At 42.4% G+C, this 25,923-nt stretch overlaps 1 protein-coding gene across 1 annotated transcript in view; it reads right to left on the bottom strand.

Moving 5' to 3' along the window:
• The window catches only part of PRKAR2A (protein kinase cAMP-dependent type II regulatory subunit alpha), a 157,143-nt gene that overhangs the window by 44,991 nt on the left and 86,229 nt on the right, over nt 1–25,923 (bottom strand). The window contains exons 3-4 of the mRNA XM_038410295.2: nt 10,027–10,079; nt 4,307–4,390 (exon numbers count right to left, since the gene is read on the bottom strand). Coding sequence (XP_038266223.1) covers nt 4,307–4,390; nt 10,027–10,079 — 137 coding nt within the window. The remainder of the gene's footprint in view (nt 1–4,306; nt 4,391–10,026; nt 10,080–25,923) is intronic.

Genomic DNA, 25,923 nt, shown 5'->3' with positions numbered 1-25,923 from the left:
AAGAGAGAGACTCAATTGGGATAAATGTTGGAAAAGTTGTGGTGAAAGAGGAGATTTTATACTTATATGGTGGACATGTCCAGTCATTAGAGAATACTGGGATGCCTGCCATCTGTAACCCAATATCACAAATTGTTGGAAATTTATTACCAAATGATCCCTTGGTAATCCTCCTATGACTTCCAAGAGGAAATGAAGAATTAATCCCTTATCTGCTAGTAGCTGCTTTGCTATTAGTAGCCTCTCACTAGGAAAATCAAAAAAATAGTCCAATCACAGAAGAAGAATGGTTCAAAAAACATGGGAGGTTGTGGTTACAGAAAAATTAACACACCAATTACATAGCCAGCAAAATAGACAGAGGACAGATAGCTACTTAGATATTTGTTTACATTTTATTCAATACTCAGACAAAGTATATCCATCACCCCCAGCTCCCCCCAAACCCATGCCTGTTCAATAATATTAACCTTTGATAGACATGCCTGATCTGTTAAACGCATACACTGAGATTTCACTCAGCTTAATAAAATCACTAGAAACAACAGATTATAGGTGTTGTAATGATACTCACTCTGTAATATGGTAACACCCTGTTAAACAGAATACTATCTTCTGTAAAATGTCTCTTTAAACAAAAGGTAACAGTTGTAATGATAGTTTTGTTTGATATTTACATTGCAAGAATGTGTACATTTGTTAAAACTTCCTAAATAAATAGTGTAAAAAATAGTTTTACACTCCCTCAGTCATCACAACAAAGGGCAGAAGAGCACATTTTTGCCTGACTGTTTTGCAAGAATGGCTTACTTATATTAGACCATTCATTATGTTGAGACCATATACAGAACTGGATACAAGCAGATGCTGAATGCTGGTGTGTATTCTGTAATTGTTCTTCCCACGCTGTTCATAGTTTTCAGTTACTCAAGGGAACTGGGGAAAATACTTGAGAAAAAGATGGCAAATGCTATATACCATTCATCTTGCTATTGGAAAGAAGCTTGACTCCTTTTGTAAGATGCCCTCAGAGGTAAAGACATACTGTACTGTCAGCCTACATATCATGATCATTTTCTTTAGCGCACACATTGTTTTGGAGTTGGAGCCCTAACAACTGCCATAATTAAGGTTGCTTAATTAAGAACATAAGAATGGCTATACTGGGTCAGACCAATGATCCATCTAGCCCAGTATCCTGTCTTCCAACAGCAGCCCAATGCCAGATGCTTCTGAAGGAATGATCTAAACAGGAAATCATTGAGTGATCCATCCTGTTGTCCACTCCCAGCTTCTGGCAAACAGAGGCTACCACCACTCAGGGCATATGGTTGCAACCCTGAGCATCTTGGCTAATAGCCATTGATGGACCTATCCTCCAGGAACTTACCTAGTACTTTTTTGAACCGTTATAGTTTTGCCCTTCACAACATCCCCTGGCAATGAGTTCCACAGGTTAACTGTGCACTATGTGAAGAAGTACTTCCATCTGTTTTAAACTTGCTGCCTATTAATTTAATTGAGTGACCCCTAGTTCTTATGTTATGTGAAGGAGTAAATAAGATTTCCTTATTCACTTTCTCCACACCAGTCAACATTTTATAGACCTCTGTCATAACCCTCTTAGTCATCTCTTTTCCAAGCTGAAAAGTCCCAGTCTTTTTAATCTTTCCTCACACAGAAGCTGTTCCATCCCCCTAATCATTTCTGTTGCCCTTCTCTGAACCTTTTCCAATTCTAATACATCTTTTTTGAGATGGGATGACCAGAACTACATGCAGTATTCAAGATATGGGCGACCATGGTTTTATATAGAGGCATTATGATATTTTCTGTCTTATTATCTACCCCTTTCCTCATGGTCCCCAAGTCTGTTAGATTTTTTTTGACTGCCACTGCACATCGAGTGGATGTTTTAAGATACTATCCACAATGGCACCAAGATCTCTTTTTAGACCCCATCATGTTGCATGTAGCGCTGGGATGATGTTTTCCAATGTGCATTACTTTGCCTTTATCAACATTGAATTTCATCTGCCATTTTGCTGCCCAGTCACCCAGTTTTGTGAGATCCCTTTGTAATTTTTCAGTTTGCTTTGGACTGAAGTATCTTGTATTTTCTGCAAGTTTTGCCCCCTCACTGTTTATCCTTTTTCCAGATAATTTATGAATATACTGAACAGCACTACTCCCAGTGCAGGCCCCTGGAGGACACCGCTGCTTACTTCTCTCCACTGAAAACTATTTATTCCTACCCTTGGCCTTCTGTCTTTTAACCAGGTACTGATCCGTGAGAGGGCCTTCCCTCTTATCCCATGACAGCTGACTTTGCTTAAGACCCTTTAGTGAGGGCCCTTGTGAGAGGCTTTTTGAAACTTTAAGTAGACTATATCCACTGGATCACCCTTGTCCACATGTTTGCTGACCCCCTCAAAGAGCTCTAGTAGATTGGTGAGGCAGGATTCCCCTTTACAAAAACCACTTCCCCAACAAATTCTGTTCATCCGTGCGTCTGATCAATCTATTTTCCTCAGATTCAACTTCCAAGTTCTGAACCATTTTTTAGGGAAAAGAAAATCAAGGACACTGGTACGAAGCTGCACTTATTGGCAGAAGAACAACAGCATTAACAAAATGGGTTTGTCATTAGTGAAAACAGAAAGGGATGCAATTTTCTTGGGGGGAGTGTCTAAAAAATCATGTTAATCAGAATATTGAAATATTTAATTGAATTGAAACAGATTGATTGGTGTTTGATCTTTATGTACATGCTCAAAAACAGACTGCAAACAATTCATATTTCAGAAACCGGCACTGTGAAAGTGATGGAAAGGAGTGTTAGAGTCCATGACAAAAACAGTGTGAGCATCATCAGCTGGGTGTGTAACTGGAGAATTCTGTCAAAATACTGGTATATTAGTATGTAAATAACAATGGAGTGAATTTTAGTGAGTGAAGGAAATTATTACTTGAATGATCTGACATAGTGGGCAAGGTCATTACAAGGTAACATAGTAGTAGTGAGCAGAGCCACAATAAGCCATGATCTGCACTGGCACAGCTTACCACCGCTTCAAAGCAGAATGAGCTGCACCAGTGCAAATCACGGATTATAGTGGTTTTGCCTATCTGCATTAGGGATTTGCACTCATGCAGCTACAAGAGAGCTAACCATTAACGCTGAATCCCCAGAGCACAAGAGGCCTCAGAACAAGCCAGTTCCCACTGATATGAAGAAAGTTATACCAGTGCAACTTGTGTACATAGACAAGAGCTGAGGAAGGTCAGACCACATATCTACAATGCCTAACTATTCAGTTATAAAATTCTTGTTAAGACATCAATATCACATGTCAGTTGCTTCTACTTCGGATACTGCAACAGCGTTTCTGGGCAATCAACAACCATGTTATGGAATGATATCTCAGATTCTTATTTTCTGCATCAGATGGTGGCTCACTTCATATTTCAGTGTACTGTTTCCTTCTCAAGTGTCATAACCTAAAAGCTACAAGAATTTAGAAATTTTCCTACAGCTTCTTTTAACAGCTCTTTATGGATCTCAAGTTAGCAGAAGCAATAAGGCTGTCAAGGCCTTTGACTGTTCAGCGACCTTGGTTTCACAGTATATTATGAAAAGCCTTATGGCTCTGGTCTTAACGGTTTCCAAGGCTTATCTCACCAACCTGCTATGTAAGACAGTTCTGCTCTTTTGAGAGGGGCAAGAAGAGATTCTGTTCAAGTTATAGCTGACTAAGTCACTTTTTTACAACCTCTGGTTTCCAACAGCCAAAAAGATGATTGGAATCCTGTCATGATTCAGGGCAAAACAACAACAGTGGTTACAAAGGAGAGCTCAGGATTCTGAGCTCAAGACTTGACCGGAGAGTATTTATGCCATCTAGCTAGTGTTTTATTTTAAAATGTATTAAACTGTCATTTAAATATTCTCATATTCTGTTACTAGTTTGGGGGTTTAGATTTTTGAAATAGAAATTCTTCCTAGTCATCTTTTATATATAGACAATTTCTCCTCCACCCCATTCAATCAGGAGAAGGTAACAATAATGGAGAATACTGAAGCTATTACCTGGCTCTAATTTCTACTTTAACCTTTTACAAGTTGGATATTTGCTTCTTAGCTGAATACTCCTTTGTAAGGTGGCTATTACAGGATACAAATTCAGTATGTTCTTGTATTCCTGCAATACTCCTTTTGCAATATTCCACTACTGAGAACAATGGAAATGGCTAGTAATTATACATACGGTAAACTACTGTAGTTCAAACATTATAGGAATACTACCTGATCTAGGTTTTTGAAGAGGAGTATATCTTTGCATGCTTCCTGCAGTCTACATCTCTGCTCATCTGTTTTTGGATGAACTACCTGCAAGGAAAAATAAAATAAACCCTGTCATGACAGTAAAGAAATCTGATCACAATCTGAAGCATACTTAACCTCACAAAGTGAATCACAACATTAAGTAAGAGCCTTGATGTAGCTAGAATCTCAAAAGAATGAAAAGTGAAAAAAAAATCTATATAGTGGCAATAATTGTTCAGGAACTCGTACTTAAAAAAAAATTGATATTCTGACAAAGCATCTTTTTAAAGAACATCCAGACAAAAACATTTAGAAAATTAAACTGAGTGAGCAAAAACTGTTTTAATATTGCTCTTCAATGAACTATTTTATTGTTTTAATATTTCCTCACCATAACAGCTCCACTAATATTTAATATAACTAGAGCATTTAAGATATTTATATATCTTAAAAGTGGCTATTTGGAAAAAAAATTATTTTTAAATTCTGGAATTCTTTTCTAATCTTTCCCGTTTCTGAATTGTTTAGTGATCTTCAGGCACCTGAAATACAAAGCCTGTCCAAGAGACTAAATCAGAGTATTGCATCCGAGGATGGAAAAGAACCCCCTCCACACACACACACACACACACACGCACGCACGCACGAACTTGGAAGAAAAGGAAACAAGAAAACAATTCCAAGTTAAAAAACAAAGTCAGACCTCTCTTTTATTCTAAACTGTTCTGTTCTCTCTTTCCTCCTACTTCAGAATTTAGGCAAGCAAAGAGGGACCAGGCACCAACTCAACTGCTGTGACATGTCTGATCCAGAGATCTCTGTGCCTTTTATGAGCAAGAACTGGAGAAGAGACCCATGACTTTTATGAGGATAGGAAAAGTAAAGCTAGTGCAGAACGAGCTTCTCCCTGACAAAAGACCCTTCCCAGGCATTTTCAGACACTAGGCATGGGAGGTCAGCAACTAAAATCTTTCCCTTTCACCAGATGAAAATTAGTCATCCATCCTAAGAGATCTCTTATAAAAAGAGAACTGAGATCTCAGATGACAACAGTTTATCCCAGTAGATCCGCACAGCTTACTAACAACAAAAAAGTTATTTAATTTTTTCTAAACTTATTAATTAAATCAAAAATAAATTTATAGAAGTATACTGTAAACCATGTTTTTAAAGAAAAATAGCCAAGATAGCAATGAACAAAGGAGGAGGAGGAACAGAGGATATCCCTGCAATAGCAACGTATGGAGCTTTCAGAGTAGCAGCCGTGTTAGTCCGTATTCGCAAAAAGAAAAGGAGTACTTGTGGCACCTTAGAGACTAACAAATTTATTTGAGCATAAGCTTTCGTGAGCTACAGCTCACTTCCTCGGATGCATTTGGTGGAAAATACAGTGGGGAGATTTATATACACACACAGAGAACATGAAACAATGGGTTTATCATACACACTGTAAGGAGAGCGATCACTTAAGATGAGCCATCACCAGCAGCGGGGGGGGGGGGGGGGGGGAGGAGGAGGAAAACCTTTCATGGTGACAAGCAAGGTAGGCTATTTCCAGCAGTTAACAAGAACATCTGAGGAACAGTGGGGGGTGGGGTGGGGGGGAGAAATAACATGGGGAAATAGTTTTACTTTGTGTGATGACCCATCTACTTCCAGTCTCTATTCAAGCCTAAGTTAATTGTATCCAGTTTGCAAATTAATTCCAATTCAGCAGTCTCTCCTTGGAGTCTGTTTTTGAAGTTTTCTTGTTGAAGGATAGCCACCCTCAGGTCTGTAATCGAGTGAGCGGAGAGATTGAAGTGTTCTCCGACTGGTTTCTGAATGTTATAATTCTTGACATCTGATTTGTGTCCATTTATTCTTTTACGAAGAGACTGTCCAGTTTGACCAATGTACATGGCAGAGGGGCATTGCTGGCACATGATGGCATATATCACATTGGTAGATGCGCAGGTGAACGAGCCTCTGATAGTGTGGCTGATGTGATTAGGCCCTATGATGGTGTCCCCTGAATAGATATGTGGACACAGTTGGCAACGGGCTTTGTTGCAAGAATAGGTTCCTGGGTTAGTGGTTCTGTTGTGTGGTGTGTGGTTGCTGGTGAGTATTTGCTTCAGGTTGGGGGGCTGTCTGTAAGCAAGGACTGGCCTGTCTCCCAAGATCTGTGAGAGTGATGGGTCGTCCTTCAGGATAGGTTGTAGATCCTTGATGATGCGTTGGAGAGGTTTTAGTTGGGGGCTGAAGGTGATGGCTAGTGGCGTTCTGTTATTTTCTTTGTTGGGCCTGTCCTGTAGTAGGTGACTTCTGGGTACTCTTCTGGCTCTGTCAATCTGTTTCTTCACTTCAGCAGGTGGGTATTGTAGTTGTAGGAATGCATGATAGAGATCTTGTAGGTGTTTGTCTCTGTCTGAGCGGTTGGAGCAAATGCGGTTATATCGTAGAGCTTGGCTGTAGACAATGGATCATGTGGTATGATCTGGATGAAAGCTAGAGGCATGTAGGTGGGAATAGCGGTCAGTAGGTTTCCAATATAGGGTGGTGTTTATGTGACCATCGCGTATTAGCACCATAGTGTCCAGGAGGTGGATCTCTTGTGTGGACTGGTCCAGGCTGAGGTTGATGGTGGGATGGAAATTGTTGAAATCCTGGTGGAATTCCTCAAGGGCTTCTTTTCCATGGGTCCAGATAATGAAGATGTCATCAATGTAGCGCAAGTAGAGTAGGGGCATTAGGGGACGAGAGCTGAGGAAGCGTTGTTCTAAGTCAACCATAAAAATGTTGGCACACTGTGGGGCCATGTAGGTACCCATCGCAGTGTCGCTAATTTGAAGGTATATATTGTCCCCAAATGTGAAATAGTTATGGGTGAGGACAAAGTCACGAAGTTCAGCCACCAGGTTAGCTGTGACATTATCGGGGATACTGTTCCTGATGGCTTGTAGTCCATCTTTGTGTGGAGTGTTGGTGTAGAGGCTTCTACATCCATAGTGGCTAGGATGGTGTTTTTAGGAAGATCACCAATGGATTGTAGTTTCCTCAGGAAGTCAGTGGTGTCTCGAAGATAGCTGGGAGTGCAGGTAACGTAGGGCCTGAGGAGGGAGTCTACATAGCCAGACAATCCTGCTGTCAGGGTGCCAATGCCTGAGATGATGGGGCGTCCAGGATTTCCAGGTTTATGGATCTTGGGTAGCAGATAGAATATCCCAGGTCAGGGCTCTAGGGGTGTGTCTGTGTGGATTTGCTCTTGTGCTTTTTCAGGGAGTTTCTTGAGCAAATGGTGTAGTTTCTTTTGGTAACTCTCAGTGGGATCAGAGGGTAATAGCTTGTAGAAAGTGGTGTTGGAGAGCTGCCTAGTAGCCTCTTGTTCATATTCCGACTTATTCATGATGAAATCAGACGTCAAGAACTATAACATTCAAAACCCGGTCGGAGAACACTTCAATCTCTCCGGTCAATTGATTACAGACCTGAGGGGTGGCTATCCTTCAACAAAAAAGCTTCAAAAACAGACTCCAAAGAGAGACTGCTGAATTGGAATTAATTTGCAAACTGGATACAATTAATTTAGGCTTGAATAGAGACTGGGAATGGATGAGTCATTACACAAAGTAAAACTATTTCCCCATGTTATTTCTCCCCCCCACCCAACCCCCCACTGTTCCTCAGATGTTCTTGTTAACTGCTGGAAATAGCCTACCTTGCTTGTCACCATGAAAGGTTTTCCTCCCCCCCCCCCCCGCTGCTGGTGATGGCTCATCTTAAGTGATCGCTCTCCTTACAGTGTGTATGATAAAACCCATTGTTTCATGTTCTCTGTGTGTGTATATATAAATCTCCCCACTGTATTTTCCACCAAATGCATCCGAGGAAGTGAGCTGTAGCTCACGAAAGCTTATGCTCAAATAAATTTGTTAGTCTCTAAGGTGCCACAAGTACTCCTTTTCTTTTAACGTATGGAGCCTAACAGTAAGTGTTGGTTCCACAAGAGAGTATATTTGCAGCCCCAATGGCCACAACTTTCTAGAAGGCTCAGATTTTGGTGCAGATGCAGATGAGAGTGGGGTCTATATGGACAACAATTGAATTTGATATTTAGTTTCAGTAAGCCTTAAATTCCACTGAAAGTATCTGTAGTACTAAAAATCTTGATGAGATCCAAAATACATGGTATAGTACCCAGATACCTTTGTGAGGACCACAACAGAAATACCTAGACAATACCGAAATCTTAGGATACATCTTTTTAGCGGCCACAACCACCAGTAAATCATCTAAAGAACCTGATGCCAGAATTTCATCGGATGTCAAGACAAAAAACAAGAAAAACTGAAGTTTTTAGTTTTGTTTCCTTCAGATGATGTCTTCCCAGATAAAGAGAACTAATGTTCATTTCTTCAGTAAAATAATTCCTTATTAAAATGAAAACAAAATCTAAGTAAATTCACTGGGGGGTTAAAATTGGATAGTAAGCAGATAAGAGGATTAATTGCTTCAAATTAACCACAAAGATAGCCAGGATTCTGAAAAAAAATTGCACCATTAAGTACTTAGCCATTAAATAAAAAAGAATGAGAACACACTGAAAAACTTGATGTAAAAACAAATTTCTTAAGTCAAACTACTCAGGAATCAAAACCTCTAAAATGGTGGTTCTCAAACTTTTGTACTGGTGACCCCTTTCACACAGCAACCTCTGAGCACGACCCCCCCTTATAAATTAAAAACACTTTTTTTTTAATATTTAATCCTATTATAAATGCTGAAGCCAAAGCAGGATTTGGAGTAGATGCTGACAGCTCGTGACCCCCCCACGTAATAACCTCGCAACCCCCTGAGTGACCACACCCCCAGTTTGAGAACCCTTGTCTAAGGCATCCTTTTCTAAGACAATAAATGAATCCACTTTTCAAAAACATATTTGCAGTTACCAGACACACTTATTTTTCAGTGTTTTGTAAGAAAAGATTTAAAAAGAATCTTCTTCTTTAGAATAAACTAAATTGGCTTTAGATTTTCACAATATGGAAAATCTGACATGTCCTTGAGACTAACAAGGCAACTGAGCTACATTCCAGAAGTACAAGTCCCTAAAGGAAATATCTATTCCTATCAACCAGGATTTTGTTATATACAGTAGCACTCGAGAAATACAATTACAATATCTGAACTGTAACAATCCCTATAAATTGCCTGCATTTAAAAAGATACTGGTGATTATAGGCTCAAGCATATTTCAGCAAAGCATTTCTCACATAAGCAACAGGTAAGCTCTCCCAGCACAGAACTGCTTTAATAAGGAAGGCAGTGGAAAACATAATAGGTATTGTAGGCATCCAGACAGAGAGCTGTGCTAAAGCTTCACTAATTCTTCACACCAGCACCAGTGCTCCAGGAATTGTCTGAACACGTGTTACTTAAGCAGATAATTAAGAAAGGAAAAGATTTAAGTTCATATAGATGGTAGGCCTCTAAGTACAATTTTAAAATCTTTTTGGACAACTACTTTGTAAATTAAAGCCCATAATGACCAAAAGAATGCCTAGGACAAAGAAACTTAACATTTCAGTAATTTTGCTTTTTCAGTAATCATTTCACTTTGCAGAATTAAATGTAGAATTGACAAGGGAATGATGCGCTTGCATATGTACATTAACCTATGCAAAAGACTGTGCCAGATGTAATTTGCCCACACTTACCCTTGGTTCTGTATCTTCCTCTTCCTCATCTGGGTTGAAGGCTTCAGCACAAACTTAATAGGAAAAAGAAGAAGAAAAAGTTACATAAAAGCTGTATTTCACAGGAGCATTAAACAAATAACATTTCAATTCCTTCCCTCTAAATTTGCAATTCTATATTTCACTTTTGTTTTTAAAGTGATTTTCTGTGTGAATAGTGCCACTGTGTCGAAGGATGAAATCCTATTTATTATCAGAATAGATACATTATGGTCATATCCAGACACCAAAGTGAGGGGCACGAAAAAGACTGAGGAAGCTTCCTCCACATTGGCCAAAACTACCTCTTTTAAAACTCTACCTCCAACCAGCAAGCTTACCTTCAATTATAAATACAGTGCTCCTATGCACATACAGATTTTAATTCTGCAACATCTTATAACCAATTTCATAATGATCATGAACACAGATCCATTCACAAAACTTTCCCTAAACATTAAGAGGAAAAACCATCTTGAAGCCACGACCCCTCACTCACAAACAATACATTTCAGAACTACAGACATCATCTATCAATTCACACAAACCCTTTCTTAATAAACAAAACACAAAATATAACCAATAAATATGGTCTCCGTTAAGATGGTGGCTTAGGATCAGAGAATGAAGATGTGGGCTGTGAGTCATGGAAAGCAGGTAGGCAGGATTGAAAAGGGGAACGGAATCGTGGAGTATAGATGGGTTGTTGAATGACTTACTTGCTTTTTATGGTCTGTCTTGGAGAGGAAGGGGGGGGGAATATGGAATCTATCCATATTAAAGTTTCAGGTTTTTTTTTGAGGGGGGGTGGTAGAGAATGTCTCAACTTTTAAATATGCATTAACACCAATAACTACTCAGATGGGTAAGTATCCACTGTTGGTATGTAGAATCACATGCACTCTCCCCCCCCGAGTCCATTTTATACTATGCAAACAGCTTGGCCCCCAGAGCTGTATTCCTTCCCAATGTCTTCTGTAGAGCCCCATTTCTCCTTGGGCACAGACTATTTCTGTGTCTCATGCTCCTATCAGCACAGTAGGTGGGCTCTGTCCCATAATATATCTTAGGAGCTAAGCTAGCAGTTCTCAACCAGGGGTCCACGGTTCGGGTTGCAGAGTCCCACCACTGAAACCCAGTGCCCCAAGCAGGGAGGAGTGCAGGGCTGAAGTCCCAAGCCCTGGTGCTCCCCCTGCCGCCATGGAACTGAAGCAGGGAGAGGGCTGAAACCCTGATCTCCCCCCGCCCTTCCGCTGAAGCCAGGAGCAAGGGGGGCCTGAAGCCCCGAGCTCCTCCTCCCCCTACTGCAGCCAGGAGTGGCAGGCTGAAATCCCAAGCTCCTCCCCCACCTTTGTGGAGCTGCAGAGCTGAAACCCTCATTTGTATGAGGAAGCTCAGCATTCTGCTTCTCAGTAATTAAATCTTTGTTCAGTGGCATGTTTGGTCCTGATGAATCCAAAGAAAATGATTTCCTGCATTTTTGAGATGAGCACAAATTCTGTCTCTCTAGTTATTCTGGGTCAGGATCAGCAGCAGCAGGGATGAACCCAGAACTTCTGGATCTAAAACTATGAGTCTCTGTTGCCTGAGCTGAGGCACTCAGGTCAGTTAGCTCAAAGCCAGTAGCAGACTCAAACCACTATGTGGGTCCAGCTTGGGTTACATTAACATTTACCTTTTACATTGGAAGAATCCTGTTTACGTTACCTTCAGTTCATCTGATTATTTGTTTACTACCATTTCCTTCAACTTTGGGCATGTTAACCCTGATAAATTCATAAGTTGATATTGATAATCACTAACCACAATCACTCATTTGCATTACTGAACAATAATTTTCACGCTTACCACAGTCAGATTCCCTGTGTGGTTGCTTCTCATTCTAACACTGAAGACTACAAAATAACATGAGCTAGCCAGCTTTGTAGAGAAACCGTTTATCAGATGCCCTGCCCATTTTCCAGAAGTTTCTAGATTCTAGAAAGCCAGTAACACCCAACAGTTAACCACCAGATCCCTTCTCTCCAACATTCAATGACAGTTGATTCCACCACCATGCCCCCTTTCTCCATTCAGCAATGACTCCAACCATTCCCTTTCTCTGCTAAGATTCTAAAACAGGTTTATAATTTATTTCCTAATAGGCATAACAAGAACCTTGATGTTCTTATCTCTTCTTTTAAATTTTCAGAGTAGCTACAGCCTTCATTTATAGATTAAAATTAGGGATTAGTGTTTTTAGTATGAGTAATTTTTTTTAAACACTTCAGTGATACAAATTGAAATCATAAAAAAACAAACAGAAAACACAGTCTTTCAGAATGCTGACTATATCTCACAAAATAAATCAAGCCCAAGAAAAAAAATCTAGAAGTTAGAGGTATTTGAGGGGGTAAGTATTTAAGTGGCAAAGGAGAAAATGTGTTTTGATTTTCAATTCTGGAAACCCTGGTTCAAATTCAATTTACAGGAGAAAACAAGTGAAAATAGATATCAGAAAAACTATTGCTTAGCCTAATTTGGAAAAGTCAGTCTCTGCTCAGGACAAAAAGGGCTGCATTGGCAGACTTGCTTTGTAGATCTTATGAAGTGCCCATGTGTTTGGTACCTCTAGCTCTCATTACTGTCTTTCAATTTTAATAAGACTGTAAAATATTGAGGAAATGAATAACTGGACGACTACTCGTAACATTATCTTACCTGTGTCAAAATTCCCATTACAGCATATCAGAAAAAAAACTACAATAGTTAGACCCATGTTGGCACCAAAGGCTATATTTTATTGCCATAATCTCTCCCTCTACTTTATTTTAAATCTTTTCAGTGATGTGATGAGTGCAACCTGAAGGGTCAAACCTGGGTCCTGCTTTTCAAACAATCTAGGATAATGATAATTTCTCCAATTCACAGAAGTATCTTTTCCTCCAACTGCAATTTCAGGTATACAGTAATCCAAAACATTTATATGGTGCTTTATCACATGACTATCTTATGTTGTCTTTTAAAAGAAGCAAGTAAAATACAATAAAGAGCCATAAACATAGGTTAACCTACCCACAGGTTAAATTAAAAAGACATGTTAAATATAGTACAGTATTAAAAATACTAAGATTAAGTTCCCCTAGGGACCAAACAGGGAATTTTCTGATGGAAGGTATACGATAAACGTAATTTAAGAACAGCAAATTTAAACTGAAATCTGGCACCTTTACACTGAATAAATCACTTAGAGCTATGAAGAACATAAGAATGGCCATACTGGGTCAGACCAAAGGTCCATCTAGCCCAGTATCCTGTCTGCCGACAGTGGCTAATGCCAGGTGCCCCAGAGGGAATGAACAGAACAGGGAATCATCAAGTAATCCATCCCCTGTCACCCATTCCCAGCTTCTGGCAAATAGAGGCTAGGGACACCATCCCTGCCCATCCTGGCTAATAGCCATTGATGGACCTCTCCCCCATGAATTTATCTAGTTCTTTATTTTAACCCTGTTAGCATCTTGGCCTTCAAAACATCCTCTGGCAAAGAATTCCACAGGTTAACTGTGCTTTGTGTGAAGAAATATTTCCTTTTGTTTTAAACCTACTGCCTATTGATTTCATTTGGTGATCCCTAGTTCTTGTGTTATGAGGATGAGTAAATAACACTTGTGTTATTTACTTTCTCCACACCTATAGTGATTTTATAGACCTCCATCATATCCTCCCTTAGTCCTCTCTTTTTCAACCTGAAAAGTCCCAGTCTTACTAATCTCTCCGCATATGGCAGCCATACCATACCCCTAATCCTTTTTGTTGCCCTTTTCTGAACCTTTTCTAGTTCCAATACATCTTTTTTGAGATGGGGCAACCACATCTGCACGCAGTATTTTGACTGCTGCTGCACATTGAGTTGATGTTTTCAGAGAACTATCCACAACTCCAAGATCTCTTTCTTGAGTGATAACAGCTAATTTAGACCCCATCATTTTATATTTATATATTGTTTTTCTGTGAGTTTAGTAAAAATTTAATAAGTTTTAATGATGGTTATTACACTGGGTGTAAGCCAGCAATAACTTAACATGAGTAAAACAAGGGTTTAACTAATATCTTACAAGTTATTGGTCCCAAGACACCTTTTATCAATCTGACATTTTTTCAAATGTTCACTTTTAGAGATTTGAGGTGATAAAGAAATTTGGTTTTCAAAATGTGTGATTTTTTTTTGACTTGTGTCCCTTGTAGTATACATCCAAAGGGAAAAGGCTTCTTTCATAGATTCATAGATACTAAGGTCAGAAGCAACCATTATGATCATCTAGTCCGGCCTCCTGCACAACGCAGGCCACAGCCTTCATCTGTAAAATGGAGAAACATCCTTCATAATGTTCTAAGGTTTATTAGTAGCAGCCGTGTTAGTCTGTATTCACAAAAAGAAATGGAGTACTTGTGGCACCTTAGAGACTAACAAATTTATTTGAGCATAAGCTTTTTAGTCTCTAAGGTGCCACAAGTACTCCTTTTCTTTTTACTAAGGTTTATTGATTCTGTTACAATGTGCTTTGAAGATGGAATGCTATGTAAATGCTAGGCATTTGTTTTCAAATTAACCAAAACTAGTTTGTCTGTAATACCAAATCATTCTACTATTCAGAAATGTTACATTAAAAAAAACTGCATATAGGAAAGCTTGATTTTTAACTCCTTGTCAGAGAAGCCGTGTGCCAAAGAATGAATAAATCCACACAGCCACTCACTCCTTCCTTTTGCAGTGAAGGATCTCTTTGAATAAAAATGAATAGATCACTGTGGTGATAGAGAGGTATACATTATACACACACACAGAATTTGATATTACAGACAAACTAGTTTTGGTTACTTTGAAAACAAATGCCTAGCATTTACATAGCATTCCATCTTCAAAGCACATTGAAACATAATCAATAAACCTTAGAACAGTGTGAAGGATGTTTCTCCATTTTACAGATGAAGGCTGAGGCACAGAGAGGTTAAGTAATTTCACCTAGGTCATTTTGCGACTGAACCAGGATTAGGGAGGCTGTGTTGGTGAGTATCTGAGTGTCTGTTGTGGAGACAGTTTGACCGTGTGCTTGATTGGTTGTTTGTTTGAAAAGTGTGAATTGGGAGTGCTTTGTTCTAGGTGAGCCTTCAGTGGGCCTGACTGTTATAAAAAGCCAGTCAGCTGCGAAACAGCTGAGCGGCAAACAGCAGAGAGGCTAACAGAGGGAGTTTGCCTGGGGAGAGCTCACTGAGGCTTACATCTTGCCAGCTTCTCTGAGTAGTTACTACAACTACTGAGGAAGCTCGTAATATGGATGGGGAGCGTTCAGCTGTTGTGACCTGCACTGGATGTGCCATGTTTGTCTTTCTTCCACAGGACAGAAGAGACTGTCTGTACAAAGTGCAAGCTGGTCTCCATACTGGAAGAGAAGATTCAAGGTCTGGAGAAACAAGTATCGACCCTGCGTTGCATAAGAGAAAATGAAGATTTCCTGGACAGACGTCAGCATATGCTTCTACAGGCACAATGTTTTGAAGAGTCAGAGCAGGCTGCGCAGCGTGGACAGGAGGACAGTGAAGAAATTTGGCAGCATGTGACCTCCAGAAAAAGAAAGGGGAGCGTCCATTTACCAGCAGCGCAGATACAGGTAAACAACCATTTTCATGTTCTCTCCACAGGTACTAATGCGGAGAGCGGACTAGATGATACATCTGAGGGAAGGGAACAGAAGGAGACTCCGCCGATTGGAAGGCATGAGATGCACTGTCCTAGGGATGGGGGTTCCACGACCACTGTTCCCAAGAGAAGGAGGCGGGTGGTGGTGGTCGGGGACTCTCTCCTCAGGGGGACTGAGTCATCTATCTGCCGCCCCGACCGGGAAAACCGGGAAGTCTGCTGCTTGCCAGGAGCTAGGATTCATAATGTGACGGAGAGACTGCCGAGACTCATCAAGCCCTCCAATCGCTACCCCTTCCTGCTTCTCCACGTGGGCACCAATGATACTGCCAAGAATGACCTTGAGCAGATCACTGTGAACTACGTGGCTCTGAGAAGAAGGATAAAGGAGTTTGAGGCGCAAGTGGTGTTCTTGTCCATCCTCCCCATGGAAGGAAAACGCCTGGGTAGAAACCATCGAATCGTGGACGTCAACGAATGGCTACGCAGGTGGTGTCTGAAAGAAGTCTTTGGATTCTTTGGCCATGGGATGGTGTTCCAAGAAGGAGGATTGCTAGGCAGAGACAGGCTCCACCTAATAAAGAGAGGGAAGAGCATCTTCGCAAGCAGGCTGGCTAACCTAGTGAGGAGGGCTTTAAACTCGGTTCACCGGGGGAAGGAGACCAAAGCCCTGAGGTAAGTGGGGACATGGGATACCGGGAGGAAGCACAAGCAGGAGAGTGCGAAAGGGGAGGGCTCCTGCATCATACTAAGAAAGCAGAACAAACAGCAAGTTATCTCAAGTGCCTATACAGAAATGCAAGAAACCTGGGAAACAAGCAGGGCGAACTGGAAGTCCTGGCACAGTCAAGGAATTATGATGCGATTGGAACAACAGAGACCTGGTGGAATAACTCACATGACAGGAGTACTGTCATGGATGGATATAAACCATTCAGGAAGGACAGGCAGGACAGAAAAGGTGGGGGAATTGCACTGTATGTAAGGGAGCAGTATGACTGCTCAGAGCTCCGGTATGAAACTGCAGAAAAACCTGAGAGTCTCTGGATTAAGTTTAGAAGCGTGAGCAACAAGGGTGATGTTGTGGTGGGAGTCTGCTGTAGACCACCGGACCAGGGGGATGAGGTGGATGATGCTTTCTTCCAGCAACTAACGGAAATTACTAGATCGCAGGCCCTGGTTCTTATGGGAAACTTCAATCACTCTGATATCTGCTGGGAGAGCAATACAGTGGTGCACAGACAATCCAGGAAGTTTTTGGAAAGTATAGGGGACAATTTCCTGGTGCAAATGCTGGAGGAACCAGCTAGGGGCAGAGTTCCTCTTGATCTGCTGCTCACAAACCGGGAAGAATTAGTAGGGGAAGCAAAAGTGGATGGGAACCTGGGAGGCAGTGACCATGAGATGGTCGAGTTCAGGATCCCGACACAAGGAAGAAAGGAGAGCAGCAGAATACGGACCCTGGACTTCAGAAAAGCAGACTTTGACAACCTCAGGGAACTGATGGGCGGGATCCCCTGGGAGAATAACATGAGGGGGAAAGGAGTCCAGGACAGCTGGCTGTATTTTAAAGAATCGTTATTGAGGTTACAGGGACAAACCATCCCGATGTGTAGAAAGAACAATAATTATGGCAGGCAACCAGCTTGGCTTAACAGTGATCTTAAACACATTTTCTTGCTGATCTTAAACACAAAAAAGAAGCTTACAAGAAGTGGAAGATTGGACAAAGGACCAGGGAAGAGTATAAAAATATTGCTCAGGCAAGCAGGAGTGAAATCAGGGAGGCCAAATCACACCTGGAGGTGCAGCTAGCAAGAGATGTTAAGAGTAACAAGAAGGGTTTCTTCAGGTATTTTAGCAACAAGAAGAAAGTCAAGGAAAGTGTGGGCCTCTTACTGAATGAGGGAGGCAACCTAACGACAGAGGATGTGGAAAAAGCTAATGTACTCAATGCTTTTTTTGCCTGTCTTCACGAACAAGGTCAGCTCCCAGACTGCTGCACTGGGCAGCACAGCATGGGGAGGAGGTGACCAGCCCTCTGTGAAGAAAGAAGTGGTTTGGGACTATTTAGAAAAAGTGGATGAGCACAAGTCCATGGGGCCGGATGCGCTGCATCCGAGAGTGATAAAGAAGTTGGCGGATATGATTGCAGAGCCATTGGCCATTATCTGTGAAAACTCATGGTGATCGGGGGAGATCCTGGACGACTGGAAGTGCCCATCTTTAAAAAAGGGAAGGAGGAGGATCCGGGGAATTACAGGTCAGTCAGCATCTCCTCAATCCCTGGACAAATCATGGACCAGGTCCTCAAGGAATCAATTCTGAAGCACTTATGGAGGAAAGTGATCAGGAACAGTCAGCATGGATTCACCAAGGGCAAATCATGCCTGCCTAATCTAATTGCCTTCTATGACGAGATAACTGGATTTGTGGATGAGGGGAAAGCAGTGGACGTGTTGTTCCTTGACTTTAGCAAAGCTTTTGACACGGTCTCCCACAGTATTCTTGCAGTAAATTAAAGAAGTATGGGCTGAATGAATGGACGATAAGGTGGATAGAAAGCTGGCTAGATTGTCGGGCTCAACAGGTAGTGACCAATGGCTCCATGTCTAGTTGGCAACCGGTATCAAGTGGAGTGCCCCAAGGGTTGGTCCTCGGGCCGGTTTTGTTCAACATCTTCATTAATGATATGGAGGATGGCATGGATTGCACCCTCAGCAAGTTTGCAGATGACACTAAACTGGGAGGAGAGGTAGATACAGTGGAGGGTAGGGATAGGATAAAGAGGGACCTAGACCAATTAGAGGATTGGGCCAAAAGAAATCTGATGAGGTTCAACAAGGACAAGTACAGAGTTCTGCACTTAAGATGGAAGAATCCTATGCACTGTTACAGACTAGGAACCGAATGGCTAGGCAGCAGTTCTGCAGAAAAGGACCTAGGGGTTACAGTGGACGAGAAGCTGGATATATGAGTCATAGAATCATAGAATATCAGGGTTGGAAGGGACCCCAGAAGGTCATCTAGTCCAAACCCCCTGCTCAAAGCAGGACCAAGTCCCAGTTAAATCATCCTAGCCAGGGCTTTGTCAAGCCTGACCTTAAAAACCTCTAAGGAAGGAGATTCTACCACCTCCCTAGGTAACGCATTCCAGTGTTTCACCACCCTCTTAGTGAAAAAGTTTTTCCTAATATCCAATCTAAACCTCCCCCATTGCAACTTGAGACCATTACTCCTCGTTCTGTCATCTGCTACCATTGAGAACAGTCTAGAGCCATCCTCTTTGAAACCCCCTTTCAGGTAGTTGAAAGCAGCTATCAAATCCCCCCTCATTCTTCTCTTCTGCAGACTAAACAATCCCAGCTCCCTCAGCCTCTCCTCATAAGTCATGTGATCCAGACCCCTAATCATTTTTGTTGCCCTTCGCTGCACTCTTTCCAATTTATCCACATCCTTCTTGTAGTGTGGGGCCCAAAACTGGACACAGTACTCCAGATGAGGCCTCACCAGTGTCGAATAGAGGGGAACGATCACGTCCCTCGATCTGCTCGCTATGCCCCTACTTATACATCCCAAAATGCCATTGGCCTTCTTGGCAACAAGGGCACACTGCTGACTCATATCCAGCTTCTCGTCCACTGTCACCCCTAGGTCCTTTTCCGCAGAACTGCTGCCGAGCCATTCGGTCCCTAGTCTGTAGCGGTGCATTGGATTCTTCCATCCTAAGTGCAGGACCCTGCACTTATCCTTATTGAACCTCATTAGATTTCTTTTGGCCCAATCTTCCAATTTGTCTAGGTCCTTCTGTATCCTATCCCTCCCCTCCAGCGTATCTACCACTCCTCCCAGTTTAGTATCATCCGCAAATTTGCTGAGAGTGCAATCCACACCATCCTCCAGATCATTTATGAAGATATTGAACAAAACGGGCCCCAGGACCGACCCCTGGGGCACTCCACTTGACACCGGCTGCCAACTAGACATGGAGCCATTGATCACTACCCGTTGAGCCCGACAATCTAGCCAGCTTTCTACCCACCTTATAGTGCATTCATCCGGCCCATACTTCCTTAACTTGCTGACAAGAATGCTGTGGGAGACCGTGTCAAAAGCTTTGCTAAAGTCAAGAAACAATACATCCACTGCTTTCCCTTCATCCACAGAACCAGTAATCTCATCATAAAAGGCGATTAGATTAGTCAGGCATGACCTTCCCTTGGTGAATCCATGCTGACTGTTCCTGATCACTTTCCTCTCCTCTAAGTGCTTCAGGATTGATTCTTTGAGGACCTGCTCCATGATTTTTCCAGGGACTGAGGTGAGGCTGACCGGCCTGTAGTTCCCAGGATCCTCCTTCTTCCCTTTTTTAAAGATGGGCACTACATTAGCCTTTTTCCAGTCATCCGGGACTTCCCCCGTTCGCCACGAGTTTTCAAAGATAATGGCCAAGGGCTCTGCAATCACAGCCGCCAATTCCCTCAGCACTCTCGGATGCAATTCGTCCGGCCCCATGGACTTGTGCACGTCCAGCTTTTCTAAATAGTCCCTAACCACCTCTATCTCTACAGAGGGCTGGCCATCTCTTCCCCATTTTGTGATGCCCAGCACAGCAGTCTGGGAGCTGACCTTGTTAGTGAAAACAGAGGCAAAAAAAGCATTGAGTACATTAGCTTTTTCCACATCCTCTGTCACTAGCTTGCCTCCCTCATTCAGTAAGGGGCCCACACTTTCCTTGGCTTTCTTCTTGTTGCCAACCTACCTGAAGAAACCCTTCTTGTTAGTCTTGACATCTCTTGCTAGCTGCAGCTCCAGGTGCGATTTGGCCCTCCTGATATCTTTCCTACATGCCCGAGCAATATTTTTATACTCTTCCCTGGTCATATGTCCAACCTTCCACTTCTTGTAAGCTTCTTTTTTATGTTTAAGATCCGCTAGGATTTCACCATTAAGCCAAGCTGGTCGCCTGCCATATTTACTATTCTTTCGACTCATCGGGATGGTTTGTCCCTGTAACCTCAACAGGGATTCCTTGAAATACAGCCAGCTCTCCTGGACTCCCTTCCCTTTCATGTTAGTCCCCCAGGGGATCCTGGCCATCTGTTCCCTGAGGGAGTCAAAGTCTGCTTTCCTGAAGTCCAGGGTCCGTATCCTGCTGCTTACCTTTCTTCCCTGCGTCAGGATCCTGAACTCAACCAACTCATGGTCACTGCCTCCCAGATTCCCATCCACTTTTGCTTCCCCCACTAATTCTACCCGGTTTGTGAGCAGCAGGTCAAGAAAAGCGCTCCCCCTAGTTGGCTCCCCTAGCACTTGCACCAGGAAATTGTCCCCTACGCTTTCCAAAAACTTCCTGGATTGTCTATGCACCGCTGTATTGCTCTCCCAGCAGATATCAGGAAAATTAAAGTCACCCATGAGAATCAGGGCATGCGATCTAGTAGCTTCCGTGAGTTGCCAGAAGAAAGCCTCATCCACCTCATCCCCCTGGTCCGGTGGTCTATAGCAGACTCCCACCATGACATCACTCTTGTTGCACACACTTCTAAACTTAATCCAGAGACACTCAGGTTTTTCCACAGTTTCGTACCGGAGCTCTGAGCAGTCATACTGCTCCCTTACATACAGTGCTACTCCCCCACCTTTTCTGCCCTGCCTGTCCTTCCTGAACAGTTTATAACCATCCATGACTGTACTCCAGTCATGTGAGTTATCCCACCAAGTCTCTGTTATTCCAATCACGTCATAATTCCTTGACATCACCAGGACCTCCAGTTCTCCCTGCTTGTTTCCAAGGCTTTGTGCATTTGTATATAAGCACTTGAGATAACCTGTTGATCGCCCCTCATTCCCAGTATGAGGCAGGAGCCCTCCCCTCACAGACATTCCTGCCTGTGCTTCCTCCCGGTATCCCGCTTTCCCACTTACCTCAGGGCTTTGGTCTCCTTCCCCCGGTGAACCTAGTTTAAAGCCCTCCTCACTAGGTTAGCCAGCCTGCTGGCAAAGATGTTCTTCCCTCTCTTCGTAAGATGGAGCCCGTCTCTGCCCAGCACTCCTCCTTCATGGAACACCATCCCATGGTCAAAGAATCCAAAGCCTTCTCTCCGACACCACCTGCGTAGCCATTCGTTGACCTCCACGATTCGACGGTCCCTACCCAGGCCTTTTCCTTCCACGGGGAGGATGGACGAGAACACCACTTGCGCCTCCAACTCCTTTATCCTTCTTCCCAGAGCCACGTAGTCCGCAGTGATCCGCTCAAGGTCATTCTTGGCAGTATCATTGGTGCCCACGTGGAGAAGCAGGAAGGGGTAGCGATCCGAGGGCTTGATGAGTCTCGGCAGTCTCTCCGTCACATCACGAATCTTAGCCCCTGGCAAGCAGCAGACTTCTCGGTTTTCCCGGTCAGGGCGGCAGATAGATGACTCAGTCCCCCGGAGGAGAGAGTCCCCGACCACCACCACCCGCCTTCTCCTCTTGGGAGTGGTGGTCGTGGAACCCCCAACCTCAGGACATCGCATCTCATGCCTCCCAACCAGCGGAGTCTCCTTCTGCTTTCTCCCCCCAGACATATCATCTGGTCCACTCTCCGCAATGGTACCTGTGGACCATTGATAGGTTTAAGGTCCGATATCTGGTCTTTCCACTGACATATTTGCACTTGAGTCTAGCCCTGGAAGGTCATGAGATATCATACTGCGATTCTTTCTCAGGGTACCTAGGACTGAGTCACCTTGTTACCCCCTGTTTTCAGCAAGAGGAAGACTTGCTGGTGCTTAACTGGGTGTCAGCTCCTTGACACCACCAATCTGTTAACCACCCAAACAATCTCCTCAGGGTTCTGCCAGCTCTTACTTAGACTTAGGGTAATAGGTGCACCCCAAGCCCTCTTGAAACATTACCCTGCAGTGTAAATCACTAGACAGTCTCAGAAATTACCAGGTAAGCTTTTGCCAAAGAAACAGTGTACACACCAGCTTGTTTGGTTCAACTGAGAAGAAGCTCCAATATAACATCACAGCACTGAAATATATTTATAGTGAAAACAATCAGAAGTTTATTACCAAACATAAGATTTAAGAGAGTGAATAAGGATAATGATGGAAGCAGAAATGGTTACATATAAAACAAAATATATAACATGCTTCCTAACTTTAACAGATAAAGCCCTTGTTCAAAGTAGTTTGTCACCAAAAACAATATCTCAACCAACATGGTTGGGATCCTCTTTTTATTAATGCAAAAAGTGCTGTCCTTTTTGCTTCCTCAGTGAAGGATGAAAGGATGTCTTTTTTTGCCTTTCCCAAAGCCACTGTTTTGTATCCAGAATCAGGATAACCCCTGTGGCTTATTCCCTCATGTACTCCCTCATGTAGTTCCATGTTGCCTTCACATCCTCATGTTGACTTTGTATGGAAATGGACTTCCAGTGTTTTGGATGCTTCTTTTACATGTGAACAAAGGCAGATAGGTGAATATACAGCCTTTGTCTGGTCAAAACCTGCTTGTGAATGCCACTTTGATACAGACTTTAAAACATTTTCCAGTAGATATAAATAGATAGATAGATAGATAGATATACACAACTCCTTAAATATCATCTTGTACATACATCTTGCAGTGATTAAGGATGAGTGTGACCTAAGCTTTTAGTAGATATCACACTTGACCCTCTTTGGATAAATACCATGAAAGCAAGGTGCTGGGTGTAGTGAGTTTGCCAGGCTTATCAGGGAGTTACTGTAACAGAATGGCAAGTTTCTTTCTGTACATCACAAGTGGCGGTATATTGCTTTTAAAAATGTTTTTGACAGCTAAAAAGGAGTTTGCTGTTCATGACACTTGGTACGTACAACAGCAGTTTGATTCTCTTCACCTAATCTCTCACATTGGAATGTTTGTTTAATCTCTCCAACACCTTGTTTATGCGGTAATGTTGAAATGTTTTAAGTCAATGAAAACCTGTGTGCAGACACTCTTAGTTTGGTTTGAGATTGGCTTATTCTGGTTTAGCTATAAAACCTGTTACCAGTCGACATACATGAAATTAAATATTGCCATTCTTAAACCAAAATAAGAGTATCTTATGGGTTTGCACTGGTTTAACTAAATCAATTTAAAATCAGAATCTAGGTTAAACTGGAGCAACTTTCTCAGGTAGACAAGATCTTAGATGTCCGTAATTTATTCTGTCCAATCTTGTATTTGTTTTATGTTTATATTGATTATAACTAAGGCTATGATTTTGTCAGAGGTTACAGTTTCCATGACTTTCTGAGACCTCTGTGACTTCTGGTGCAGGGCTGGAGCAGCCGGAGCAGTGGCTGCTGGAACAGCTGACCAGCCTCCAGACCTGGGGCAGCTGTCCCCAGCCACTGGAGCCACGGCTGGGGTTGGGCCAGCCTCTCTGGAGTGGAGCAACGGTAGTCGGCCCCTGTTGCAGGAGCAGCAGCGGGGCCGGAGCAGCTGTAGGCCCCAGCAGCTCTGTGTCTCCCCCTTCCCCAGGGTATTTTTATAAAAGTCGGGGACAGATCACAGGTGTCATAAATGTAAAGGGAAGGGTAACCACCTTTCTGCATACAGTGGTATAAAATCACTCCTGGCCAGAGGCAAAACCCTTTCACCTGTAACGGGTTAAGAAGCTACGGTAACCTAGCTGGCACCTGACCCAAAATGACGAATGAGAGGACAAGATGCTTTCAAATCTGGAGGAGGGGGGGCAAAGGGTTTGTCTTTCTGTGTGATGCTTTTGCCAGGAACAGATCAGGAGTGCAGCCTCATGACTCCTGTTAAGTTAGTAAATAATCTAGCTAGAAATGCGTTAGATTTCCTTTTGTTTAGTGGCTGGTAAAATAAGCTGTGCTGGATGGTATGTATATTTTTGTAACTTAAGGTTTTGCCTAGAGGGATTCTCTGTTTTGAATCTGATTACCCTGTGAGGTATTTACCATCCTGATTTTACAGAGGTGATTCTTTTACCTTTTCTTTAATTAAAATTCTTCTTTTAAGAACCTGATTGATTTTTCATTGTTCTTAAGATCCAAGGATTGGGTCTGTGTTCAACTGTACAAATTGGTGAGGATTCTTATCAAGCCCTCCCCAGGAAAGGGGATGTAGGGTTTGGGGGGATATTTTGGGGGAACACGTCTCCAAGTGGGCTCTTTCCCTGTTCTTTGTTTAAACGCTTGGTGGTGGCAGCATACGGTTCAAGGACAAGGCAAAGTTTGTACCTTGGGGAAGTTAACCTAAGCTGGTAAGAATAAGCTTAGGGGGTCTTTCATGCAGGTCTGCACATCTGTACCCTAGAGTTCAGAGTGGTGAAGGAACCTTGACAACCGGTTTCTGTGAATTTTTGTTCATTGGCTGCAACCGGTCACTGACTTTTACTAAAAATACCCATGACAGAATTGTAGCCTTAATTATAACTTTAATTTATACACATTGAATCCACATTCAAACTCTGAAGACCTTCTTTAGGTGGATGAAGAGCTTGTGGACTATATTAGTCTCCCGATATACTTTATAACTTCATCTCCGGTCTACTCTCTGGTGGTCAATATAATACAAAATTTTGAGGTCCTGTTGAATTAATCCATGCTCCTTCTGGATACCCGAACAATGACAGTAGCCAAAGCCTGCACCCTATTCTCTGAGATGCAGATCTAGCCATACTGTTCAGTGTTTCCTCCTCTAAGGGTGGCACCTTCCTCTTCTCTCCTCTGCCAACATCTTTTAACCTTAAGTCATTCCTGGAAGAAAATTAGGTAACTAATTCAGAATAAATGATGTACTCTCCATACTTTTAATGTACTGGATTATGGGACTGAGAAGATTAACTGAAAATGGAGGTCTGGCTCCTTCTGATATTTTGTGAGTTCTCATATTTCACTATTTGCAATTTTAATAGAACTACTACTGGTATGGCGACTCCTGGTGAGTGTTTACATGCAAACTGTAATCTGTAAGAGATTCATGTTAGAAATGCAGATTGTTACTAATGGCTTCTCTATTACAAAAATAATCTGATGCACTTGTCTTTGCAGAACTGACATAACTACAAGTGACAATAAATTGTCTTTAAAAATGCTGATATGAATGCAGAAGCTAAGTGTGTGGGAGGGCAGATGAAAGTAGTGTTGCATTGTGTGGGTGCTCTCACGTAAGAAATATGAGTCGTCCATTACATTAATGGAAAGCAG

The sequence above is a fragment of the Dermochelys coriacea genome, chromosome 7 (assembly GCF_009764565.3).
Source record: "Dermochelys coriacea isolate rDerCor1 chromosome 7, rDerCor1.pri.v4, whole genome shotgun sequence".
Taxonomy (NCBI): Eukaryota; Metazoa; Chordata; order Testudines; family Dermochelyidae; genus Dermochelys; species Dermochelys coriacea.
The sequence above is the reverse complement of the archived record's forward strand: the minus strand, read 5'-3'. Positions and strand labels throughout refer to the sequence as shown.